The sequence below is a fragment of the Alligator mississippiensis genome, chromosome 2 (genome assembly GCF_030867095.1).
Source record: "Alligator mississippiensis isolate rAllMis1 chromosome 2, rAllMis1, whole genome shotgun sequence".
Classification (NCBI taxonomy): domain Eukaryota; kingdom Metazoa; phylum Chordata; order Crocodylia; family Alligatoridae; genus Alligator; species Alligator mississippiensis.
This window is the reverse complement of record NC_081825.1, coordinates 154,377,063-154,403,299: the sequence shown is the minus strand read 5'-3', so window position 1 is coordinate 154,403,299 and position 26,237 is coordinate 154,377,063. Positions and strand designations below refer to the sequence as shown.

The window sequence follows — 26,237 nt, the reverse complement described above, 5'->3', positions numbered from 1 at the left end:
CACACAGAAGTGGGGTGTGATTTTTATTAGCCAATTATCTTTTCAAAAAAATGTAAAAAAAATGTATAATAAGTTCCAATATGGGAATGTTTTCAACAATAAAGTATATAATAACTAAAATATCATTTTAAGTATATTATTTTCCCTTTAAGCAAAAAATATAAATAATAATAATAAATGGAATAATCATCATCAGCTATCCCTCAATACAAAGATGATGTCTGTCAAGGAGGGAAAGTGGGGGCTACTGGTGAGTTTTAAGGTAGCTGGGGAGTCCAATCCATGCTCTGCAAGCTTTTCTACAGATATGACAAGTGGTGCCTTGGGCAGGGGCACAACTGTTAGCCAGGATCTTTTGCACTTTCCTTCTCTTGTGCCATTTCTTAGCTTCCCGAGCAAGATGGTTCTCTCCAAAGTGGACTGTGACTTGATGTATGATGCAGTGCCATTAAGACATGTTACCAGGCAGCACTTCCTAATTTGTAGAGTTGATGTCTCCCTTCTTAAGGTATGAAATGGAATATAATCATTTACAACAACAACAAAAAGTCAACTTGAAAATGGAATATAATCATTTACAAAAACTTGTCAACTGCAAATAAGCACAAGTAAATGATCCATAAAAAAAAAAATAAAGAATCCAGAGGTGCAGTTTTATGTGTACTCATAATTCATCAAAATAACCCCCAAAAACTTGATAATTCCAGTAGTTTGATAAAAAAAGTAAATAAACGTTCAATATAAGGCCGCTTGGTATTCTTCAAAGACAGCAGTGCTTATAGTTAAAAGCTGTATTTTTTTCTGTGGCCAGTGTACCTATATTGAATCTGAAACAATCAGGGCATATTGCACATAAATTGCAAAACAAACAGTATGTTATATTTTCTTGGTATTTTTAAATCCGATTGAAAAAATACTCAGAACGTGTGGGTATTTTGTCACTATAACCCAAAGATTTGGAAGATATTTTCAACAACTTCAACTATTTAATATGTAACATTTTAATAAAAACTTGAATTAACAATTTAAAAAGGACTGTTAGTGTGCTGTAGCATGAAAAAAAAACTTACATTAATAAAGAATTTGTCCCATCTGATGTGGGGTGTAGCAGGCCAGTAGGGGGTACTCCTGCATTGAGCCACCCACCTCACTGCACCCAACTACTTTCCAGGCTCCGAGTGCGTCCCTGGGATCCCTCACATCTGGCTGACCCCCTTCCTGGAGCACGCTCACTAGCCTGGGGGTTCCACTGCCACCACCCAGGGCTGGGCTTGATTCTGGCGCTGTGCACATTGGGAAACACAGGCCTAGTAGCCCTCAAAGGTACTTGATTCACATCAAGAACTTGGGATGCTTCCCTCAGTCGGAAGCATAAGTAGTGGTCTCCTTTAGTCAGCCGAAGCAAGGGGACCCCCAGGCATAATCTACACCCACCCCCAATAAGTCTCTCACACTAGGTACAAAGGAGAGCTTTATTGGTTACAAAGGGTAGGGTTGGAATAGGGTACAGGGTAGAGCAATATCAGAGAAATCCCATAGAGCAAACTCCCATGGCTGGGTAGCCTTTGATCATGCATCTGAGTTACTGCAAGCTAAATATCTAGTTAGATCTCAGGTAGCTTATTCACAGAATCATCCAGAGGCAGGTGGAGATTCACTCTGAAGGCAGGCAGTTCACTGATCATGAGTTTTGAGAGAGAGAGAGCAAGTTTCAGCTGGTTCAGCCTCTTTCTCCCTCTCTCTCCTGGCTGCTGCCCCCTTGTCCTGGGCAGTCCTTAACTTATATAGCCCTTGTGACCTCATTTACCTGGTCCAATGGAGGCCAGCACCTGTTGGCTGTCAGCCAACCAATTTGAAATGCATCACTAATTGCTGGGCAGACTGGCAATTCCTAGCTGCCCAGGGAGCAAGCCCCTCACCCAGGTATGTAATACTAGTCACATAGGCAGAGGGAGCAGGTTTCCCCCCTCCGTCAGGAATATATCCAGCTCAGGTTACCTAAAGAGATAGGGTAAGGTGTGTACTCTCTGCTGGGCCCCATACTAATCAAATTGTCACAGAGCAGAGTTTTTGGGGAGAAACAAAGGTGGCCTTCTGCCACATGGGGTACATTTTAAAGCTTTCAATTGGGAATTTTACCAAGAATAAGTTTACAGTACTGGATGCATCTACGTGACACATATACTGCTGAGTAGACTAATTAACTTCTGAAAACAAGTACTGTCCTGCAGCAGATTTTTTTACTCCACAGTGCCACATGTGTAGACTCTGCCCCAGCTGGGTGGGGCATGAAGGTGTTTCAGTGCAGGGGCCACTGGCCAGCTAGTCCCACACTGAAACACCTTCATGCCCCAGCCAGCCCCTACACAGCATGTTGAACCAGGGGGAACAGCCACAAGCTAGCAGGTTGACCCCTGGGGATCCCTGTCAGCCAGGGTTGCTCCAATCCAGCTCAATATGCTGCAGTCCCAGGCTCATATTGAAACAGTGCACCTGGGAGCAAGAAACTCCAGAACAATAAGCTCCAGTGTTTATTACTTCACATTAATTGCATTTGTAGGCACACCCATTGTATGTAAAACCTTTGGGTTTTTAAAAACTTGTCTTTTTTCAAGACATCAATTGTCAAATATTTTACAGTTTCTTTTCTGATCCTGAAAAATCCAGATCACTAGGATAAGATCCAGGCCCCGCAGAAGACCATTAAAAACAAACAAAAAAACCCTCTAAAACCTTGTCTCATATATGGCCAGCATTTAACTCACTCTCTCTTCAATTTAGTTAAAAAGTGCACTTATTCAAACTTTATATTAGATTAATTGCTTTGCCTATTTTCTCATCTTCGTGACCATTTTAAAACACCTAATACAAAGCCTTTATGCATTGCATTCAATGATACTAAGGAAAAAAAATAGTTAACAGAGGGACCTTTTCATAAACAAAACCAGACCTGACTGGATATAATTGTACAAACATTGATATAAAAAAGAATTTTAGCATCACAGAATATAAAAGTCAATCAAATATATGACTCATCTAATTTTTATATCATTGAGCAAGTAAAAGAAGATCCTAAATATTAACAGACATACAGTAAAAAAAAAAAATCCACAGGGGAAAATGATCATATATAACCAACCTAATTTTCACTATGTGAGATTTTATTCACCAACGGTGAGGTTTTATTCACCAAGGCACCCCCGGAGGTTACAAGAAATAATGGCCACAAGCTAGCAGAGAGCAGATTTAGACTAGACATTAGGAAGAACTTCTTCACAGTTTGAGTGGCCAAGGTCTGGAACGGGCTCCCAAGTGAGGTGGTGCTCTCCCCTACGCTGGGGGTCTTCAAGAGGAGGTTGGATATGCATCTAGCTGGGGTCATCTGAACCCAGCTCTCTTTCCTGCCTATGCAGGGGGTCAGACTTGATGATCTATTGAGGTCCCTTCCAACCCTAGCATCTATGAAGCTATAGAAATCAAAAGGTTCCACATTTAAAAAAAAAAATAGCATTATCCTTTCTCATACTAATTTTCTAGTACAGCTGTTACTCAAAAGTGGAGTTTTCAAAACTGGTGTGCTTTGGCTTGCACGCTTTGAAGTCAGTGGGAGTTTTGGCATTGAGTGTGGGAGAGGTGTTAACCCCACAGTGAGCCTATTTGAAAAATCCCACATTACATGTTTTTCACAAGACTCTTAGGCTTCTATTGGAGAATAAAAGACAAATAAATGTAATTGTGGGCATGTTTACACATTCATTAATGCACCTTAGATACAATTAATTTAGTTTACTACTTCCTTAGTAAAGGACTAATTGCAGAGTACCTAAAGTTACTGTGCAGTAGTGCCGGTGCATGGTTAATTAGTGATGCTTACTGCACATTAAGCTAATAACACTGCACAGTAGGCTATTAGCATGGTTTGTGCTGTGATGCTCTACTGTGCAGTGTTATTAGGCCAATGTACAAGAAGCTTCTCATATAGATGCACCCTGTATTTAGAAAATAGAGCTATAGATTTAATGCCAGATTTAACACAGCCTTGCATCTGGAATTACATTTATGCTGTGCAAAATGAGTGAAGAGTATTATCACCAAATCAGATGGCTATCATTTTATCCCCTTTATACAGCTAGACCTGCCTTAACAATTGGTAAGGTAACTGAGTTGCAGTCCTTTGATCTAAATTGATTGTGGTTTTCATTTGTGGCATGGCTACAAGAAGAAAAAGCCAATTATATTTATCATTACCATCTAGATAGTGATTTCTTAATATCATAGAATCATAGAAAATTAGGTTTGGAAGCAGCCTCAGGAGGTCATCTAGTTGAATGCCCTGCTCAAGGCAGGACCATCCCCAACTAGATCATCCCAGCCACAGCTTTGTCTAGCTGGGTCTTAAAAATCTCCAAGAATGGAAATTCCACCACCTCTCTGGCTACCCTGTTCCAGGGTCTTACAACCCTCCTAGTTTGGGTATTCAGTGTTTGGGTATTCAGACACAGCTTGGGTATTCAGTATATCAGCAGTTCTTGCCATCCCCTGGGCATTAGCTGGCTAACATTGCATCTCCTGTAACCTAGTTGCATTCCTCTCCTCACCCCCATCCTTCTATTGTTAGTCCCTCGCTCAGGCGCCATGTATTTCCCTACCGGCTTTGTCATCTTTTTTTGATTCACAAGAAATTTCTTCCAAATATCTAACCTAAACTTCCCTTGCTGTAACTTGAGACTGTTGCTCCTTGTTCTGTCATCTGCCACCACTGAGAACAGCCCGGCTAGCTCCATCCTCTTTGGAAACCCCCTTCAGGTAGTTGAAGGTTGCTATAAAATCCCATCGGTCTTCTCTTCTCTAAACTAAGTAAGCCCAGTTCTTTCAGTTTTTCCTCACGAGTCATGTGCCCCCTCACCATTTTTGTTGCCTTCCACTGGACTCTCCAATTTGTCCACATCCTTTCTGTAGTGGAGGGCCCAAAACTAAACACAGTATTTCAGATATGACCTCACTAGTACTGAATAGAGGGAAATAATCACTACCCTTGCCTTGCTGGCAACACTCTTACTGATGGAGCCCAGTATGTGGTTAGCATTTTTTGCAACAAGGGCACACTGTTAGCTCATATTCAGCTTATTGTCCACTGTAACCACTAGGTCCTTTTCTACAGACCTGCTGCCCAGCCAGTCAGCCCTCAGCCTGTACTCATGCTTGGGATTGTTCCATCATAAATGAAGGACTTTGCACGTGTCCTTGCTGAACCTCATGAAATTTCTTTTAGACCAATCCTCCAATTTGTCAAGGTCACTCTGAATCCTAGCCCTACCCTCCATTGTATCTACTACTCCCCACAGCTTGGTGTCATCTGCAAACTTCCTGAGGGTGCACTCTATGCCATTTTCCAGGTTGCTGGTGAAGACATTGAACAAAACTGGCTCCAGGCCTGACACATGGGGCACTCCACTTGATACTGGCTGCCAACTAGACATCAAGCCATTGATTACTACCCACCGAGTCCAATGCTCCAGCCAGTTTTCTATCCACCTTACAGTCCATTCATCTAGCCCATACTTCCTTAGCAGGACTGTTGTGGGAGACCATATCAAAAGCCTTGCTAAAAATCAAGGTACACCACATCCACTGGTCTCCCCACATCCACAGAGCCAGTCATCTCATCGTAGAAGGCAATCACATTAGTCAGGAATGACTTGCTTTTGATGAATCCATGCCAACTTTCCTAATCACCTGCTTTTCCTCCAAGTGCTTAGATATGTGTTCCTTGAGCATCCATGATTTTTCAAGGAACTGGGGTAAGACTGACTGGTCTGTAGTTCTGTGGATCTTCCTTTTCCCCTTACTTAAATATGGGTGTCACAGCGGGGTCCTTCAGGAGGGCCGTGATCTCCTCGAGGTCCCTTGCTCCGTGTCAAGGCCTGCCCAAGGCACCCTCTTATTCTCGTCCGCCACGTCTTGTTGGAAAATGTAATAGGGAGGCTGCCTATGACTCCCTGGGCACGGCTACTCGGGACCTCTGTCCCCGTGTGTTCCTGGACCCCCTGGGGGTCTCCCGATATGGTGGGTGTTCCCCGGACACCCTAGCCTTATGGGCTATGCGTGGCTCCTACCACCCCTAATACCATGCCCCAAGCCTCGCTGATGTAATAGACGTTGGTGTGTCTGCACGCCCACTTCCCGGGCCCTTCTTCTATAACCTAGCCCACTTTGGGCCTTCTCTACACTAGGCTAGTCCCCTCCGGGACGTCCTCTCTGGCCACCGGTCTTTTGGGCCCACCGCACTACCACCCTTTCTGATACGGGCTTACCGCACTGCTACTCCCCGTCCTCTCGGGGCAACCGCAGCACCTTGCCCTCCTCTGGGTTTTCCGTGGTGCTAGCCTGTTACCAGGCTCCTCAGTATGGCCCCTCCTGGGCTCCTCAGTAATCACCCTCCCTGGGGCTGGGGTCTATGCACCCTGCAAGTGACGCCCTTGCTGGCGTCTGCTGCGCCCGTCCTGGGCTTCCTAATATGGCGCTCCCCCTCTTTGGGGCTCGCCGTGCCCACACTGGGCTTTCCAATAGTTCAATATGGTGCTCCCCCCTCTTTGGGGCTCGCCATGCCCACCTCAGGCTCCCTGATAAAAATCACCCCTCTTTCTGGGGCTGGGGTCTGTGTCCCCCATCTGCAACCCACTGGTTGTGCCTGCAACCCACTGGTTGTGCCCCTTACTGTGAGCTGCGCCTGAACCAGTGCTGCACCCTCACTGGTGCTGAGGTCCCCATACCACTGGGGTACCTATGAGCATAATGCGCCCTCTTCGCGCTAGACTGCACCCTCACTGGCATTAGGGCATCCCACCCCTATGGGGTCCCTATGAGGACACTGCACCCCTCTCTGAGGTTAACTGACCTCACGACTCTGCCCTGTAACTCTCAGGGCCTAGCGCCTCACTGGCGCCGGGGCCTCACACTCCCTTGTGAGTCCCCGCTGAGGCCTCCTCCAACCCCTACAGCCTCACCCAAACCTCCAGTTGTAATACAAACATTAACCAAACACAACACAAGCCTCCTGGCTGTAACTCAAACCCAAAGCCCTATGGCCATAACAACATTGCTCCATATGACAATGGTACTTGCTACTAGGCTCCTTTCCACATCCTCACTCCCAGAGCTTCTGCCTCCCAGGCTGCTGGCAGAGAACTGCCAGTCTGGCCTCAGCCCTGGGCTTTATAAGGGCCAGGCCCTGCCCCCTACAGGCAGCTGGCTCCCCTTAGTTGCTCCGGCAACCCACAGCTGTGCTTGTTACCCTGGCAACCCACAGCTGTGCTCAATTGGCTCTGCCAGGGCTCTCTCCCTGGCAGTTTCTCCTCTCTAGGAGCAGGCACTGAGGTGCCCTGCGACAATGGGCACTATGTTTGCCCTTTTCCAGTCATCTGGGACACTTTCCTGATTGCCATGAGTTTTCAAAGATGCTGGCCAATGACTCTGCAATCTCATTAGCCAAGTACCTCAACACCCTCAGGTGCAATGACAAGAAAATGGTATTTAGAAGTTTACTTTTGAGAACTGGCTTGTAGGTAAAGTAGATATACATTAGAACAATGGTCCAGGGCAATGGCAAGGGTTAATGGATTTCTAAAAGCCTGTTTGTGACTAAGTTTCTTCAAGGCCCACTGTGTCTGATAGGCAAGCAGAAAGCAGACCCACAGGCTGGGAAATTAATGACATATACCACACTATTCCATAACATGAGAGAAGGTGGTACCAGGTCACAGTGCCCAGCTATAGAACCCTTGGGATTTCTAGTTTTGGGGAACAGACCAAACTAGGAGAAGATTGGTAAAGCCCAAATTAGGATGTGCTCATCTGATGCGTTTGTGAAACAAAAGAATATGCTGACAGGACAGAACATGGACAGTATGACTACCACAGAAATACCAATCAATAATGCCCAAAAATGAAGACTCATCACAGAGGGAAAAAGATACAAAAGGAGGAATTTCAGAGCAGCAAAGTGTTCCTGAGAGGGGAACCTGAGGCCACCATGGACAGAGGGCACACCACCAGCCAATCTCTTCCACCCCACTGGGGGGGGGGGGTTCAGCCTCTGACCTCCAGGCTGCTGACATCTGACCTTCAAGAGAGAACCTCAGAGTGAAGCCCACATATTGGCCAGACGTACCTTCCCTCTGATGACAGATCTAAGACTGGAGACATAGAATTGTTTGCATTGTTTTTATCTGCTATCACTGTGTATCAATAAAATTTGCCAATTATCAAATGGAGGTCATGGTCAGTCTGAGCGTTTTGGGTCTGCCCAGAACAGGGTACCCGGGTCATATATCCAGTGCCAACAGGGTGCATCCCATCCAGCTTTGTCCAGCTTTTCTAAATAGTCCCTAACCTGTTCTTTTTCCATTGTTGGGTGTTCACCTCTTCCCTAAACTGTGCCACCAGGTGCAGTAGTCAGGAGCTGATCTTGCCTGGGAAGACTGAGGTGAAGAAGACATTGAGCACTTCAGCTTTTCTGCATCCTCTGTCACAAGGTTGTCTCCCCCATTCAGTAAGGGACCCACACTTTCCCTGTTTCTCCTCTTGCTACCAGCATATTTGTAGACACCCTTCTTGTTACCTGTCATGTCCCTTACTATCTGCAACTCCAGTTGTGCTTTGGCTTCATCCCTGCATGCCCGAGCAATGCTTTTTATACTCCTCCCTATTTATTTGTCCAAGTTTCCATTTTTTATAAGCTTCCTTTTTGTGACTTAGTTTATTGAAGAGTTCCCTGCTAAGCCAAGCTGCTCTTCTACCATACTTGCTAGTCTTCCTGTGCATCATGATGGTTTGTTCCTGCACTCTCAGTAAGGATTCCTTAAAGTACAGCCAGCTCTCCTGGACTCTTCTCCCCCTCAGATTGGCTTCCCAATGGATCCTGTCCATGAGTTCCCTGAGTGAGTCCAAGTCTGCTTTTCTGAAGTTGAGGGTCCTTACTCTGCTGCTCTCTATACTTCCTTTCCTCAGGATCCTGAACTCAATCATTTTGTGGTCACTGCTGCCCAAATTGCCATGCACTATTTGAGATATCATTGCATCTCAAGTCATATGTAAATTAATGTTAGAAAACAGTTGATGAAAATATTTTTGTGACCTTTCCCATGATGGTCACATTATTGTCTGTCTCTCTTGTGCTCTAATTTTTTTTTTCTCCAAGTGGCTTGTTTTATAAATATTACTTCAGCTGTACAAAGAAGAGTTATGCACTAACACTCTCTGAATAGAAAAGGAGCTATCAATCTGTCATTCTTTTTCCCTTCTATTACATTTTTTTCTAGCTCTGAAACAGCTGCTCTCCACTTATGTGGATCTTTACATGCTGTTGATCCTCTTGTTTAAACAACATCAGCTGCATCAAAAGTTAAACATTTTGATTTCTTCCTTATTTGCTCCATATAATAATAAGGGGGAAAAAGTGACATGGCAAGGTGCAGCATGGGTATTTTTGCACTCTTACCCATGAAAAGAAAATGTGGTGGATTAAAAAAAAAACAACAAACAAAAAACCTGATGGACTGGAAAACAAAACCTGACAGTATAGAGACAAAGGAGCTTGTGCAGAGAGGTCTATTTGTGCATTCTCCACCCGGATGTTATGTTTACCCATTCTTTACACATCCTGCTTTTCATTTTTTCATAAATATCTGTTCCATTATTAGAAAAAAGTTGTTCTTTTCTCGGTACTTTCTCTAAGAAGAAGTTGCTTTTGTTTAAGTTGTTGGGACTGATATGATTAAGGACAGAATTTTGTACTTTAATGAACTGAGGCTTCACTACTGAAAAACAAAACCCATATTATTGAAAAAGTATTGACATCATGAAAAAGAATGAAAAGTAAAGTTCTTCTTGCACTGTTGACACTGTGGGAGCAGTGCTGCAAATTATAATGACGCTGAGCAAATATAAGTCTAACTGGTAGGTTTGGGAACTTTCTCATTTGGAAAATAACAGGTGCAACTTGAGCCTGATTCTCATTTGACTTTGAAATAAATCAGAAGTAGCTCCACTGAAAACAATGCAGTTATGTAGGTCTAAAACCAATACCAGAACTTTTTTGTTAAAGAGCTTTCTTGCTTGTGCACCCACCGGCAGTTGAAGCTGTATGCTGCAAGCATAACTTTTGGGCCACAAAGATTATGAATACTGTTTATAATTAAAAGGTTAAATAAACATATGTGTAAATTGTAATTCTGGCTATAACTTCTTGTTGACAATGAAGTTGTGGAGAAAAAAATCATTGCATTTAAATTATTAGACTGCAAACTTCATGCCAATTAAAAATATATTTCAATACTAATTAATTCAAAAGTTTGTAGATAATAATTCTATAAAAGCTAACATAAGAACTTTCTTCACTTCCATTGCTGGAACAACAGGAAGGCATTGCAGCATGACCTCAAGATTATTAAAATTAGCCAGTTGAGCCTAACCAGGAAATAAATTGCAAAGCTAAAGCCCATCACAGAGGATACCCTCTGGCAGCCCCTTGTTTAATTCAGTGGGTAATTATCCTGAGTATCTTGGTTGATTAGCTAACATGAGAGAGAAAACAGTTACTGAGGAAGACCTGATAAAAACCATATAGCATTTAAATAGGTTAGTCAACACCTTATGCTGGTAGAACTCAGGGGGAAACAGTCCTCTGGCTAGCAACAGGGCTCCAGGTATAAGCATCTCACAGATACATCCTTGTCATTATTCACACACCAACCTATGAAAGTTGGATAACTCACCCAGCAACAGTGACTGAGCTAAGGAGAATGAAAAACAAAACTGAGTGTCATCCACATAGAAGCTATCGCAGCTTATGTTTCCTCACACCCATTCCTGATACCTCTGTATTTACCTGTAAAAATGTTCCACTATATTTTGCATATTAGTTCTTACATTCTAATTATACAAGATTATTAACAAAGGAAATAATGCTACTTTACTGGAAAATCAATTGTTTTTATTTAAGGACTAAACAGGTTTCCTAGATATTTTATTCTGGGGTCTTGACACGTGGTTCATAAAAACTACAGACTTGCATTTATCTAGGACAGATTAAAATTCTTTCTGTGCTTCTGAACATGAGTGTCCTGAATATCCTGACCATCCCAAGAAGGATTATGGCATCTGGACAGCCCTTATATAAATTAAAGACCACAGTTTTGATCCTCAGCTGGTATAAATCAACATACTGCCACCAAAGCCAACAATACTACACCACTTTAACCAGCTGAGGTTATGGCACAACAAATATGTCATATAAGAGAATGTTTAAATTAAACTGAAGCCCATATCCAAAAAGTTACAGATTACACTATATAAATTTATATCATATGAAATTATAGTAGCCAGGAGTCAATATTTCCAGGGAAGGAAAAAGAGAAAGAAAAATTTATTGCTTAGGCATCCTTCTTTTTTTATATGCCAATGACATGACCACCAGCATAACATACAGAGGAACATGAATGTTTTGGGTAAGGATCCAAACATTCACAACTTACACAAAGCTTATCCAAATTTCATTTGAACCTCTCTGGTCTGGAAATAAACTTGGAAATCTCAAGCATTCTCTTTTTTAGTTTTCCAGGGAAAAAGGTAGGTTAGGAAAGCCCTTTACGTGATCCTAATACTGATGTGACAGGATAACAAGTCAAGGAATTAAATTAAACTTAACAGAGAGGAAAACTTTGTCTTCCTACACAAATGTGGATCACCCTAGATACAGCAAAGCTGGTGACATTGTCTTGTTTCAGCAATGGAGTGCTCAGAATTCATAGTAATTCCAAACGCTTTGCATTCACTTTTGATTCTGGAAATGCAGTCACAGCCTGCAGTGGCTCAGTCCAGAAGCTGGGGGGAGCTAGAACACACTTCCCTACTAAGCTGAAACAGATAGCTTGGGCCAAGGTTAGCCCACATACCCTGTGAGGCAAGCTGTTGGGGAGGTACAAAGCATCCTGACATGTTGGGGGACTGTGAGTTAACTTGAATCTGGATGGGATCTGGGAAAGAAGTTCAATAAATCAATTGGTTCCATGTGCATGGCTCCAGTGTGCATGGCTGCATTGGTGGGATGACTGCATGTAGCATATAGGCAGCCATACCCTCACAGCCACGCCTTAATATAAACTCAACATAAATAAAGGAAAAGGTAGACTTGCTGGTTCTAGTAGTGTCTTTCAAACAGTTTCATTGTACTGTGTGGCCTGAATGAAAATAATTGCTCATGGAAATCTAGCCCTTGGATTGCTTTAGTGTGCTGTTCTCATGTTCATTTCTTCATGTTCTCTGGTTGAAATTCACCCATGTACTGTGAGGGCCACCATCATTCTGGAAGCTATAACTGGACAAAATAGCATATAGACATTGTGCTGGCACTCCCACACAGGGGCAGACTTCACTCCCTACGTGCGTGGGGTCCTTGTGTCATTATATAGTATAATATAACCTCTTGAAACACTTGTGGAAGCACACAATCTAATTAGGTGAATAACAATGATTACAGAGATTAAATAGGGTTTTTTTTCCAATGTGGCTTCATTAAATTATAAAAATATTTAGGGCATGGAAACAATGCTTCCTGTGCCAAATGATTTTTTTTTAAATGGGACATTGATTCAAATGGAAACAGCTTTTCTTTGGGGATTTCCTTCTCCTTAAAATGTCCTTTAAAACATCAACAAATCTGGAACTCACAAGAAACAATTCACAGTAGAAACTTTACAAGAGTTACGTTTTGTTGTACAGATATATACAGAAAAGAAAAAAAAAAAAGAAGATACATCTGTGGTAAAAATAATAAGTCCTTTCCCCCCCGGTGTCATGTCTTTGGATATGTACAGCCTTGGAGAAATGTATAAATCATTTTTACATGGAACAGTCTTAGAAAACTAGAGATTTTAGTACAAAGGAATCAATTCACTGAAAGAATGTCCACATGCTGTTGCTTTATGAGTTACTATATACACAAGAGGCTCACACAAAGGAACCCTGTTTTACAGTTACTGCTGTACTGTACATTAACATGTGGCTGTTGTCCTTCTCTGGGCCAGATTTACACATAGTATTACAAATAATATTATAACAATGCTGAAAACACTGATACAAAACAGCTTTAAGATTACATTTTTTTAAAAAATATCCCTCACTTTAATTGATCTGTTTTCTTCACGTTTTTTTTTGTTTGTTTGTTTTTGTTTGGGTTTTTTCCCACTTTAAAAAAAGATTTTCCAAGAAAATAGTAGCATTGTAAACATTTTTGTAGACAGATTTTTTTTTTTTTTTTATAAAGTGTCATCCAAAATTCCATTTTTTCCAGGAAAAAATCAACTATAGATATAGTACATAAGTAAAATGTAAGAGTTCTATGTATTATAGTACATTTGTATCCTGGAAAAAAAGCCCTTGATTACAATATTATGCTAATTTATTTACAGGTCTGAAATATAGTTGCACACATGAACTCTTGAGATAAGCCAGGGTAAAATATGTGATTAATAATCATCAGCTGTCCTTTTCAGTTTACCATAACTATAAAAAACTGTTCAGAGGAAAACATGAATTTGAACAGTGATATTATGTTACTATTTTTTTTTTTTAAGTTTGTAGACTATAAACTAAACTAGGAGTTTTGAAGCATTAGGAACACCTATAGTTAATTCAGAGAAGCTGTATTTGCAGTTTTGCGTTGTTCTATTTTGGCAGTAATAACCCTCTCTTCCCCCCCCCCCCCGCCAAACTAGATAAGAAGTGAAGGGGTTTGGCAAATGTTTGTCTTGATTCTGATATGTTTGGCTCGAAAACCCCAAATTACCACTATATCATATTCAGATAAAACTTAGTGTCTTCAGCAGCAGATGATGTCCTAAACTAACCCTAACCAAATTAAAGTCTTCTGTAAACAGAAGCCTAGCAGATCAAGTTTACTAACATGGCTTTGCAGCACTATTTCCGAGGCTTTTAATATATATGTTTTCCTAACCCAAGTAGTCAAGCTGAAAGTTAGACTGCTAGGCAAAGGCCATTTGTTCTGCTTGGAAAATGTATACACTACTAAATATTTTTTGCATGCATTTTGTGAACTACCTTTAAAAATTAGGTCACTGTGTAACAAGTATGGGAGTTTCAAAATATGTTGGGTGGTACTGCAAATAAGTTGTGTTAGCTGCTCAAACCTTTGTGTGAGAATCTGATGTGCACTTTCCTTATTTGTCACACGCAGAGAAGTGACCTTGCCTATGTCTGCTTCATATTCACTGAAGTGCAGAAGATTCCAGTTATTTGTGAACTTCTGATTATATGCCAATTATTAGTCAAAAAGATTGCCTGCCATTACAGAGGTTTTAAGTTAAGAGTCAAGCCTAGTATATGCCACATGTTTACTATAACTTGGTTGAGCTACCCAATTCCTAGTCCTGTGGAGAGATCCAATAGGGTCTTATTTCACTGACTTCTAAAGTTTGGTCAGATGATACCAAGTTCCTGTGAGACGAGCATGCTGTATATCAACTAATAGATGGGTCTCATCAGGTATGTACCATGACAATAGACTATCAAGCATGCTGTGTTAATCTACTCCAGATCAAGTATAGCTATAGTCTTGGAGAAATGCTAATTTACAAAAGAAATGTGGCTTGAATGATAAAAGAACGCAATTTGTTTTAGCTTTTCATCCATTTACAGCTTCATACAGTGGGGTGTGGCATGACATTACATGATGCATCAGATGGCACAGGATGCCATTACAAGTTGCATCAAATGGCACTGTAATAGTAAAAGCTTTGCTAATGCTAATAGCAAGAGTTTTGCACGCTGATTCAATAGTAGGCTGGCGAAATGGCATGTAGCCTCCTGCTCTGTGAGCGTGACCGAACCATGAACCTAGATAGTAGAATGTTGTAATACAGCGGAATGTGGTAAACACCAGGTGTGTTGGATCACGACTCATCCCCAGATTCCTAGCTTGAGATAACCAAATCCCTAGCTCGAGATAACATTATTTACTCCAGACTATATAAGCTGTACATTTTTAAGTTACGAGGGGTTCCTCAGCTCTGGCAAAAGTTCTGACTTGCGTGGAGACCCAGCGCAGGTATCGTATTCCCGGGATCAGGACACTCTGGGGCCAGAGGAACTATGCGGGGTGGTGGCTGCCACCTAGAGCTGATATGAAGTGACCATCCTCTTTGCTCTGTCCTATCACCTGCCTCTGCGAGTATCCTTAAATAAAGCTTTTCAAGGTTGAGAACAAACATGAGTACGTCCTTTGTTCAAGCACGGAGAATCTTCTGAACCCAGCAGTTCATTCTAAGACAGGCACAGAATGTCATATTGTGCCATGAGTGATGTATCATCTATGAAAGCACAACAAATATCACCACAATGTGATGTGTTGTAATACAATAATAATAGTGAAAACAATGTTTTTGGAAGATTGAAGCTATCACCCTCAGTTTGGATCCATATTACTCATTCTGAAATCCTTGGTGAACCTGTGTGGCCTGAACATTAGGGTGAAAAACCAAAAAAACCCCAACAACAACAACAACAAAAAACAAAAGCAATCTTCCTCTACTGGTGTAATGAAGCATTCACAAAATTCACACAGTAGGGGAAGACGTCACAACATCTCTAGTTTAAAATGTATGAACATGTCTTGTTTAAAGTAAAACAAAGAAAGCTATCAAGAGAGGGTCTCAAAGACTTCTATTTCCCTAGTCTCTATGAAATTCAGGAGTGTTTACTAATTATTTTTCTACTCAATCCCCACATCTACTTTTACAGCAACACCATTAAATGTAGACTGTGCTATTTGAGATCACCCTCTGGAACTTCAGTTTGTCACTGGTTTACGGAGGCAAAAAGGTCATAAATTATTGACCCTATTTGGATTAGAGACACCAGCCAGATGGTCCCATATATTATACAAATAGTGACTTCTCCAAGACAATTCAATCTAGTTATTTAAGTTAACATGCTAGTCCACCCTTCCCCTCCCCCCGCACAACAAGGGAAAATATGAACCCCATAAAAAAAAATTTTAAATGTAAAGCTAGCAGCAGATGAGAACTTAAGGCTCTAGATGAGCACTCCTTCCATGAGACGAATAGGAGAATCTTGTTATCCATCTTGTTGACCTAAAGTCTGCAGCTCTGCAGTATGTATATTATGATGAAGGAAAACATTTTTCCTGCTGTACATGTGTAAGGAAATTGGTCCCCTTGGAGGCTGTCCAAGTCTTCCTGTGAATGTGGAATGCTGCCGCGGTATAGCAGTCTGATCCTTTGGAGCCCCTGAAAATACAGGGAAGTTTTCTGCCTTGGGTGCTGGCTTTACTGTATTTTGCGCAGTGTTGGCCAAAAGATTATGGGTGACATTAGAAGTGAGAGTTTCATATGTGCCTCTTGTGTGCTTGACGACTTCCACTATTTCTTTATCTTTCAGGAGGTTGCTCTGACACAGATTTGACAGCTGACAGCTTTTGGTCTCGTAGGCAGTTGCTTGGTTGCCCGATGAATATCTAAAAGGGTCCTCGGTGGGAGTATGTGCTGACTTTCTGTCCCTTGTGTTGAGATTTTGGATCGTAATTCTGTTTAGATAAGTAGCCTGGAGCAAAGAAAACAGAAATGAAAAAATGGCATTAGCAACAGAACATATTAACGCTAAAACAGCACACAGCATGCAGAGCACTCCCAGTAGCATCTGCAGATAAGCAACAGACTAGGCATTCACTGCTGCTTGATTAAAATGAAAGACAAATCTCAAATGTTAGCAGATCTCCCAAGGCACTGCTAGTGTAAAATTGAAGAATTATTCATTTATAGTTAACAAAACAACTTTGAAAAGCATTTATTTAATATATTGAATTTGGGAATTTGCTTTAAAAACCTAGTTAAATTGAAAAGGCAGATTCTTTTAGGGAGGAATAGACATATAGGGAAACCTCATGACTTTTAAAACAATTTGTTTTGCACTCATCTTAGTTAAAGAAATAACAGTTTTGGTTCTAGAAAGCTAACTCTAAATCTTTTCAGGCATAATCTACAAAATCTAAAGAAAACAAATTCTGAATAACTTTACATTGCTGTTAAACTCAGAACATGCTAACATTAAATGTGTGAGTACTCCTGTTGAGGTCAATTTAGATATTTCCTTATCTGCGTGAAATTAAATGCATTAAATGCTTTGCTGTATGAGGGACTTAAAGATCCAAAATAAGGGGCGTTTCAGCATATCAGCATTTATCATATTGTCTAGGGACAGAAATTACTCATAAACTGGTATAAGTGATCAGTAATGGGTTCAAATCTGTAACACAACAGAAGTTCAGTGCACATACACATGCTCCTGGAAGAGCGGGGGGCGCTTTAATTAGAGCGGCTCTCAGAGCCGCTCTAATTAAAGTGCCTGGGAGCGTCTCGAGTATCAGTGTCCACATGCTTAAAAATGGTGGCAGGGTCACTTAACTAAAGCTTGCTCAACGAGCTTTAGTTAAAGTGCCTCCACCACCGTTTTTAACCATGGGGATGGTGATACGCAAGATGCTGGAGTCTGCTGGAATGCGGTAATTATCAAGCTTCAGCAGACTTGATTAATTGAGCCTGCTCCACTGCACTATAATTACAACATGTCAGAGCAGCCTCGCTTCTCATGTATAGGCACCCAAACTGCTTTCAAAACGGCCAAAACTTATTTAAGATAAACCTGGATGGACGTAGTATCAGACTTAACTGATTTAGGTTAAATCAATTTATTGAACTTCTTTCCCAGATCCTCTCTAAATTCAAGTTAACTCACAGTCCCCCAACATCCCAGGATGCTTTTACCTCTCTCACAGCCCCCCTCACAGGGTGTGTGGACTAACCTTGGCCCAAGCTGTCTGCTTTAGCTTAGTAGGGAGGCATGCTCTAATGCCCACTGGCTTCTGGACTAGGCCACTGCAGAATCAAAAGTGAAGTCTGTTCACTTGCTTATTGGTTCTATCTATGAAGCTTAGACTAACCTGTGAAGATTGATTCAATTCAGCCTCAGGCTTTTTGACTGTCTGTACTTAACCATGTTGTGTATGTGTGATTCATATCTCAATCAATTACCTGTTTCCAGTCAATCATGACCCTTAGTAATAATGTTATGCCCTCCACTGATCCAGTTCTGGAGGATGCAAGATACCTGTAGGCTCAATTGTATTCCTCCTCCTCTCACCAATCCCATATTATGCTTTTTTTAAAGGTTTAGAAAATGTCCTTATTTTGAAACCTTTAGGATATAAAATCAAATAAACAACATTTTGAGCAGAAAATTGTTTGTACAGCTAGGGCAGCATCCTGCCAGCTCAACAGTTACCTGCATTTAGTGTGACAGCATAGGGCATGTTGAGGAACTATACTGATTAGAAGATGCTAGGCAGAAGACAAGGCAGGGTGGCAGACTAACTTCAAACTAACACAGCTAACTACCTCTTTCTGCCCATAGAAAATGCCAAGCATTGGCACTGCAATGAATTATTTAGACAAAGTAAATTAAGGTAACAGTTACCAATGTGCAGTAATGCCTCTTGCCACTTTCTATTGGGGACTATCGGTAGCTATTACAGTGGTGCTGACAGACTTTCATAACATGAAATTAAAAATTTTATGTAGTCACAAGAAAGCTTCATGCCATGATAACTTTGAACATAAAGTATCTCACTCCAACATGTCTGGCAAAGATTAAACAATATTCCAATGCCACATCTCAGTGAGCTTAAATAGTGAACTCAAGCCCTCAATACACAAAGTCAAAGCCCTAAAAATCGAGTATATACCAATGAGACAAAAATGTTTTCTTCGTTCTCTAGACGCCTACATTGTTACGTTTTATGGGAGTTCTTTAACTTATGCTGCAATTAGTTAGTTTATTTTATATTTTTCACTCTTCTCTCTTTATCTAGTAAGGTTATATTGTTACTAAGCCCCAGTTACTATTTGAGAAACCAGCAATAATAGCATCCATTGTACCCTATCTTAAAAGTTAATTTGGAACATCATTCTTCCTTTGTTTTATCCCTGTCCTGTCCCAGTTGCTTGGGTATTGTTTGAGCAACCTAGTTCAGTTGTGCTCAAAGACTGATATTTCCCTGTAGTTTTGTTGCCAGTGAATGCTGAAAGGACACAGCAGTTGCCTATTGACATGTACATGGTTGTTTCTTTTCAGCTTGGCCATTCCTACAGCTTGGGGCTGACTACTGCTACTTTGGGGCCAAAACTTTGGGGCCCAATCCCTATACTACTCCTTTGTTAAATAACCGTTTAAGGATTTTTAAATAAATCTCTGAAGATTTCCTCATGGCAAGCTGTATTACTTCACATTTTGTGAAATATTTTTTTTTTTATTCAGCTTAATTGAAGGATATATTGAATGCAGTGTGTGACATACCCTGACCCCAGATGCAGCCAGAGGGACCTTTGAGGCATATATGCCCAGGGTGTTCCCACACCTTCAGGTGTTCCCTTCTTTCACAGACTCCTCCAAGCTATCTGCTACTTGGCTACTGAGAACAGACTGAGATGTCAGAGGCCAACTCCTTGGCATATGGTACCTCAGCCTTATTTGTCTCATCCACAGCATGTCAGCACTTAACAGGGGGGAGTTTTGCTAGCTAGAAGAACCACACTCTTGTCCAGTAATAATGCACTCAGAAATGACAGATCCCCCTTTCCAGAGAAGCAGCCTGCTGTCTGTATGGTCAAATACTCTTACATTATACTTACACTGACAATAATTTATAAAATATAATAAAATATTATAAAAACAAGAGCAAACATAAGAAATCAGTAACTGTATGTTGAGGTACAGACAGAGTTATAAGAACAGACAAACAAAAGACAATATCAAAACAATGTGATCTTATCCTCTGTGTTAAACCTGAGAATGCAGCTCCTACCTAGCTCAATGGCTTAGAAAGCAGCTTCTGCCTCTGACGTTCCTTCCAGGGCCTCCTGCAAGGGCAGTTCACTGACTGAGGTCCTTAAGCTATTCCTTATGCCCGGGAACAAACTAAAACACAAAAACTTGCTCTCGAGGTGAAGTTAATTTTTGGTTTCCTATCTGACCATTTACATACAGCACCCCTGGATTCTTGTGGAGCTCACACTGAACATAAATTCCTCCCCACCACTCACCCCCCATCTATGTTTACCAGACTACAAGTCTTTTCTGGTCTAATTCAGACTAGGTGAATATTTGAATACTTTTAGACACAAAGATTAATAATACAATGTCCTAAAGATATTGTCTCTTACTTAATTTCTCCATTGTGAAAAATGGCTTTCCCAAAATCTGGCTCAAATGCCTCTACCTGTCCCCAGAGCCCTATTTGATAAGTACATGAATCCCTGTCAGATGCTAAGTCTCAATGATTACTTTTCTTCAGCCATTTTGGCTTTGAGGTGAACAAACCCCATTGTTTCTCACTTGAAAGTCATAATCATGTTGGGCAATCCAACCCTATTATTCTAATATTATAAAAGCCTATAAGTCTGTCTGTCTGTAACACTTTATTAGCACTCTGACTGGCTGATAGAAACAGCCAATCAGAGCACTCCAAGTGTGAGGGAGCACTGCTGTGATTCCAAAGTCGCGCATAGGACTGGACAGAGGGTGGGGGAGCCAAGGCCAGTACTGCCAAACGCGGCTTCCCTCCCTACTCCCTTCAAGTGGTGCTGAAGACCAGATGGGGGTGAGGGAGCTGAGGCCAGCAGTGCTAGCCTTGCCTCCCCGACCCAACTCCCTGCAAGAGGCAGAACAGTGGCAACATGGAGCATTAGGTGGTGGCACTCCATCCCAGCCTGCTCACCTACCTCCTGCCCGTCATTCTTGATGGGCAATTGGCTAGTAATGTATAAAACTGCATTTTACATCAAATAGCACAATACATATAAACATAAGGATGATAAAGGTAAATACTGCTTGGTGCTACTTATCTGTAGTGACTATATATGTTGTATCAGTCAAACAAAAACTCAAGAAACCATACATGACACCCTAAAAACACCTCAAATAGTGGGGGTGATGACACAGTGAACCTAACTCGTATGCTTCTTTGCAAAGCTGAGTGATAGGACTTGAAGAGAGGTAGTTAGCCATGTTAGTCTGAAGTTATGCAGAAGACAGAGTAGGGATGCACCTTATAGACTAATTCAGAGATGCATACTCTTTTGTGAGCCTGAGCTCACTTCATCAGATGCTGAGAGAGGACATGAAGATGCAGTGAAAAAATAAGGGCTTTGGATTTTTATGTGCCTTTTGGGGAATACTAGTTCCTAGCTGTCAGAGGTGGCAGAATCAGCAGAAAGGCTGTTCTCTAACAAAACTGACAGGACTTTGAATACTGTGCCGTAGCTATACAAAAGGTGCTCCTTTGGTGTCTGTATTGGGCAGAAGAGGCTATCCTTCCATGTAAAAATTAATGAACACACATAGAATAATAGAATCACAGAAAATTAGGGTTGGAAGGGACTTCAGGAGGTCATCTAGCCCAACTCTTGCTCAAAGCAGGACCGTCCCTAACTAGATCATGCCAGCCAGGGCTTTGTCGAGCCAAGACTTAAAAACCTCCAAGGCTAGAGATTCCACTACCTCTCTAGGTAACCCATTCCAGTGCTTCACCCCCTTCCTAGTGAGAAAGATTTTTCCTAATATCCAACCTAAAGTTCCTTTGCTGCAACTTGAGACCATTGTTCCTTGTTCTGTCATCTGCCACCACTGAGAACATTTCACGTCAGTTGCAGAAAAAGAGTGTAAAAAGTCTGTGACTGAACACTTTACACTTTTACTTCTGTAGATACTTCATCACAGATCTTTGAGTATCTGTTCTTCAACAATGAAACTATCAAAACCAGCTTGCATTTTAAATTGCAGAACAAAGAACAATGGACTACTGGATTCTCAGAACCCAGCATGTGACTCCAGTCCCATCTTCTCACTCTAATTAAAAAAAAAGGAGCCTTTTCAACCAGTGATTCAATGCCATCACTTATCCAAAATCTCACAATATTCTCAGGATGAACATTGCATTGGCTCCTACCCTTCTTGCAATCCAAAATTATTGGGGCATATGTGCTTGCCTTTCCAGAGGAGCCACACAGATGTGTCACCAATGCATCAGTGCACTTAGCTACAAATACCTAAAATTCACAAGGAATATATCAAGGGGTAAACCATCTCACTAGTAAAAATGTCATGATCTCAGTAGACAATGGGAGTCCTGTGAAAAATTCCACTATCATTTGGTAGGACACTGATCTCTCTGGGACTTAACTAGCTTCTGCCTGAATGTATGCTAATAAGAAACTTTTGGAAACTACTTTGGTAAATGAATGCTTGAAAAGCAATGTCTGATGAAGAATTACCTCTGACATTGCATGGAGGGAAATAAAATGAGTAGAAATATTTAAGATACCATGAATGTAGATTCTGGGCACATCTACATGAGAGGTTTACTATGAAGCTGCCCACTTAGCTCCACAGTAAATGTCTCCACTTCTACATGTGCAGCTCTACTAGGCCTCAGTAAAGTAACAAACTCCGCTGTAGGTTAGTACTTGTAAATACAAGTACTATCCTACAGTGGAATGTTATAGTGTGTAGCAGCACATGTGTAAAAGCTAACCTAGCTGTCTGGGGCCTGCCAGGTAGCCCTATACTAGAGCACCTGCTTGCCCCAGCCAGACCCTCCACACCATGCTGAGCCAGGTCAGAACAGCCCTGGGCTGATAGGCTATCCCTTGGGGCCCCACTGCCAGCTGGGGTTGCTCTGACTTGGTTCAACATGCTGCCGTCCCAGGCTTATGTTCAAATACAGTGCCCAAGAGCAAAAAACCGAGGTGCAATATGCACCACAGTTTATTGCTATGCATTAATAGCATGTTTAGATGTGCCCACTGACATTCAGAATGATGGTTTGTGGCTATGTGATGTTAACACCCCCCCCCCCCCCCAAAAAAAAAATGCATTTTTACTGGAAGAAGCAGTGCGTTACTTTGACCCAGCTCCACAGCATCTGTATGGATTGGGTACTTCAGTGTGGCTTTTTGGTGCTTTTAGCTAAAAGTGATTAGATCAGGTATGAGTGCCAAAAAAGTCCTACTAAGCACCCAGTCTATACAAACATTGGGAAAGACAGATCCAGCTAACACACTGCCTCTTCTGAGCATCTGCTGCGCTCAGCACGGGAGCATGTTGAATTTAAAGTAAAGCACTGCTTTGTTTTGTTTTTTAATGTTTGCAAGCAGCCTATGTGTCTCCATGAAAATACATCTGTGGTATTCACAGTGGCAGTGAAAGTATATAGTTTATCTGTGTGGTATCAGTGACTTTCCTTTTTTACGACTATTTAGTGGGACTATTCAAATAGTTATACACAGCATGACATTTGCGAAATCAGAGTTTAAACAGGCTATTGCAGCTCTTTGTAGCCTCAGCTATAGAAGCTACAGTGATAAACAAGGGTCTTCCTGGAGGTCTAGAATAAAACATAATCCTAAGTGGAAAGGTGACTGCAACTTAGCTGGCTTGTTGTCTTTTGGAAAGACAGAATGAAATGGAGAAAAACTAAATCAGTGATACATGATGTGGAAAAATGTTATTCTTAGAGAGTGAGAGGTACCAAAGATGTGTACAAAGAGAAATATTTATGGCAATGGTACTACAAAGAAATTTGATACTTCTGGAAATGACAACTTTAATGACTGCAGCAACAGTTTATTCTAACTATACACTGGCACAAGGGTCATTGTTCCAGCTCTGCAACAGGAGGAAAAGATACAACACACCATTACCACAGTTTTTGCATTTTGCTTTTTATAACTAGATTTAGATAGAATGCCATTACCTTCAAAACATTTACAGTGTAGTGCTCTTTTCTTGCTTTCTATCATTGGTATGTCTAGGAAGACTTGTTTGAAAAAGTTCAGTTTAAAAAATGGAATATTGGACTGTAGGCTTCTAAAGTAAGTACTTGAGGTAACAGCCCATGTGATGGGAGTGGACATGATATTAATACTATCAATAAAGACTTAATAGCTTGAGGCAGTAATAGTTAGTTTTCTTAATTTGTGTCTGATGAAATTGCTCTCCTACTGAAAAATTGAACAAGTAGTTGTTTGTGTAAGATTTAGATCGAGATGAAGTCTGTGCACATTATAAAATTTCAATAGAAATATTGAGAGAAGAAATTAGTTGGTTTGTGGTGAAATAGTAGGAAATTTTTAATAAATGGCTTCCAACAAACCCTTGAAAGCACAACATTGTCATTGGCAAGACAACTCTACAACCTTCAAGTATTTTCCATTACTCTCTGAGAAATGTACTTTCCTTTACTCTTTACCAAATGCACTTGGTGTTTGCAGGTGTATGTACATTGGATGTAACTTAGGCAATAGGACACAACAAGTATCACATAGTAAATAATTATGACCAGTCCACTGTTAACTATAAAAAGCAATAGAAGTTGCAGCAGTAGGAAGAGGAGTCAGGGGATCAATGCTGTCAGTATATCTCACCTGCCTCGAGAGAGAGCAATGATATTTAGTTTTTTAAAAAATCATTTGAGAGAGCTAATGTTTCCTTCCGTAACAGATTATTATTGGGATCTTTAGAACTGATTACCAATCAGAAAGAAAAGACTTCAGCAGTTAATTGAGGTTGGGGGGCAACAGAGTGGTAGAAAATAAGAAGGGAAGGACAACAGCAAAAAAACCCAATCTTTTTGGAGTTCTTCACAAAAGCAAGAGAATTTCCACTCCAAAGCCCAGAGGTAACTTATAAAATCTGCTGACAACCAGAAAGTTCAGGGATTATAAAATGAAAATACCCTTTGGCTCCAGGTGCTGCAATGCTCTAATGCTAATAATGCTTAAACATATTATGCATTCACATAAAAGACTCACAGTGAGTCTAACAGTTTAACATTTTTCTTGCACATTTTCATTGGCATATGTGATTAAAGCTGATGTAGCTTAAAAAATTCTGATAAAGTTTTTCCTGCTGGTCAGATTTACTATCACTCAGCATTTCAAGGAGCCAGCTGGAGTAAGGTGAAAAATACACAAAACAGAATGTTTGTGTGTTAGAGGAGGGAACAGATGTGAAAAATTCACTTTTCCCCTCCCACCCCCAGCTAAGCTGCTTCACTTACTATTCAGTGGGCATGCTTGCATGTGCACCCTTAAGATGAAGTAAGCCAATTTTACATTGCATTAGTCACCATATTTAAGATGCATTAAGGACAGATTTACACATGCACATCCTTAATGCACCTTAAATATGGTGATTAAGGGTGATCTGGGACTACATTTGATACCTACATAAAGCAAGTATCAAATTTAGGCCCTATTAGTGAAGGCACCATAACCCACATTTAGATATGGTATGGCAACTTAATGCTATGTTGGCTGTGCCAGCTGGAGCCCAGCTTGCAGAGCGCGTGCTGTTGCTGGGTGCCACCAGGAAGAAAAAAGTGGTGGTTGGGGTTGCAGCTGCTAGCAGTTCCCCTGTGCCTCTGCCTCAGGGTGGGCTTGCTGCCCAGGCAATGCAGCCCTGCAGGGGCGGGATGCCTCACTGCCTGCCTGGGATTCAGGTTCCCTTAGAAACCCATGCTGGGGCTCCCACCCAGTACAGCAGGTGGGCTGGGACTGCATCTGCCCCAATGCCTGGCCTGGCTTTCTCTGCTCCAGCTATCTCCATCCCAGGCAAACTCCCAGCTTCTTTGCTGGCAGGACACCACCCCTGGGAGAGGCAGCATCATCTCCTGGGGATTCTGCTTGGCTCTTCAATCCCCCCTGCAGGGCTGCATTGCCCAGGAAGTAAACCCACCCCGAGGCAGAGGTGCAGCAAACCCACTAGCAGCTCTAATACTACTCACCACTTTTTTCTTCCTGGCAGCACCAGGTAACAGTGCTTGGCCCCACGAGCTGGGCTCCAGCCCACTCATTTGCTGGAGAGGAACAGAGGGAGGGGGTTAGGGCCCGGCCATGCAGGCAGCTGTCCAGTGTACTGACTAGGGCAGGCTGCAAAGGTATTTGCCTAGCGAGCCACGTTAAAGGAGTCCACATGTCGACATGTGCTTAAATCACCTTAGTGTGCCTTAAGCTAAGGTGAATTAAGTTTAGGCACGTGTAGACATGCCCAGTGTATGGGACTGTATATTCAGAGAAAACTCACTTTTT

The 26,237-nt window shown here is 41.6% G+C and overlaps 1 protein-coding gene across 3 annotated transcripts in view; it reads right to left on the bottom strand.

Annotated features, from left to right (window-relative positions):
- Window positions 1-10,971: 10,971 nt before the first annotated feature.
- The window catches only part of CCSER1 (coiled-coil serine rich protein 1), a 1,487,243-nt gene continuing 1,471,977 nt past the window's right edge, over window positions 10,972-26,237 (bottom strand). For all 3 annotated transcript variants that reach the window (XM_019488094.2, XM_019488095.2, XM_059722321.1), the window contains exon 10: window positions 10,972-16,638. In XM_019488094.2, the coding sequence (XP_019343639.1) occupies window positions 16,153-16,638 (486 nt within the window). In that variant the 3' untranslated portion in view covers window positions 10,972-16,152. The remainder of the gene's footprint in view (window positions 16,639-26,237) is intronic.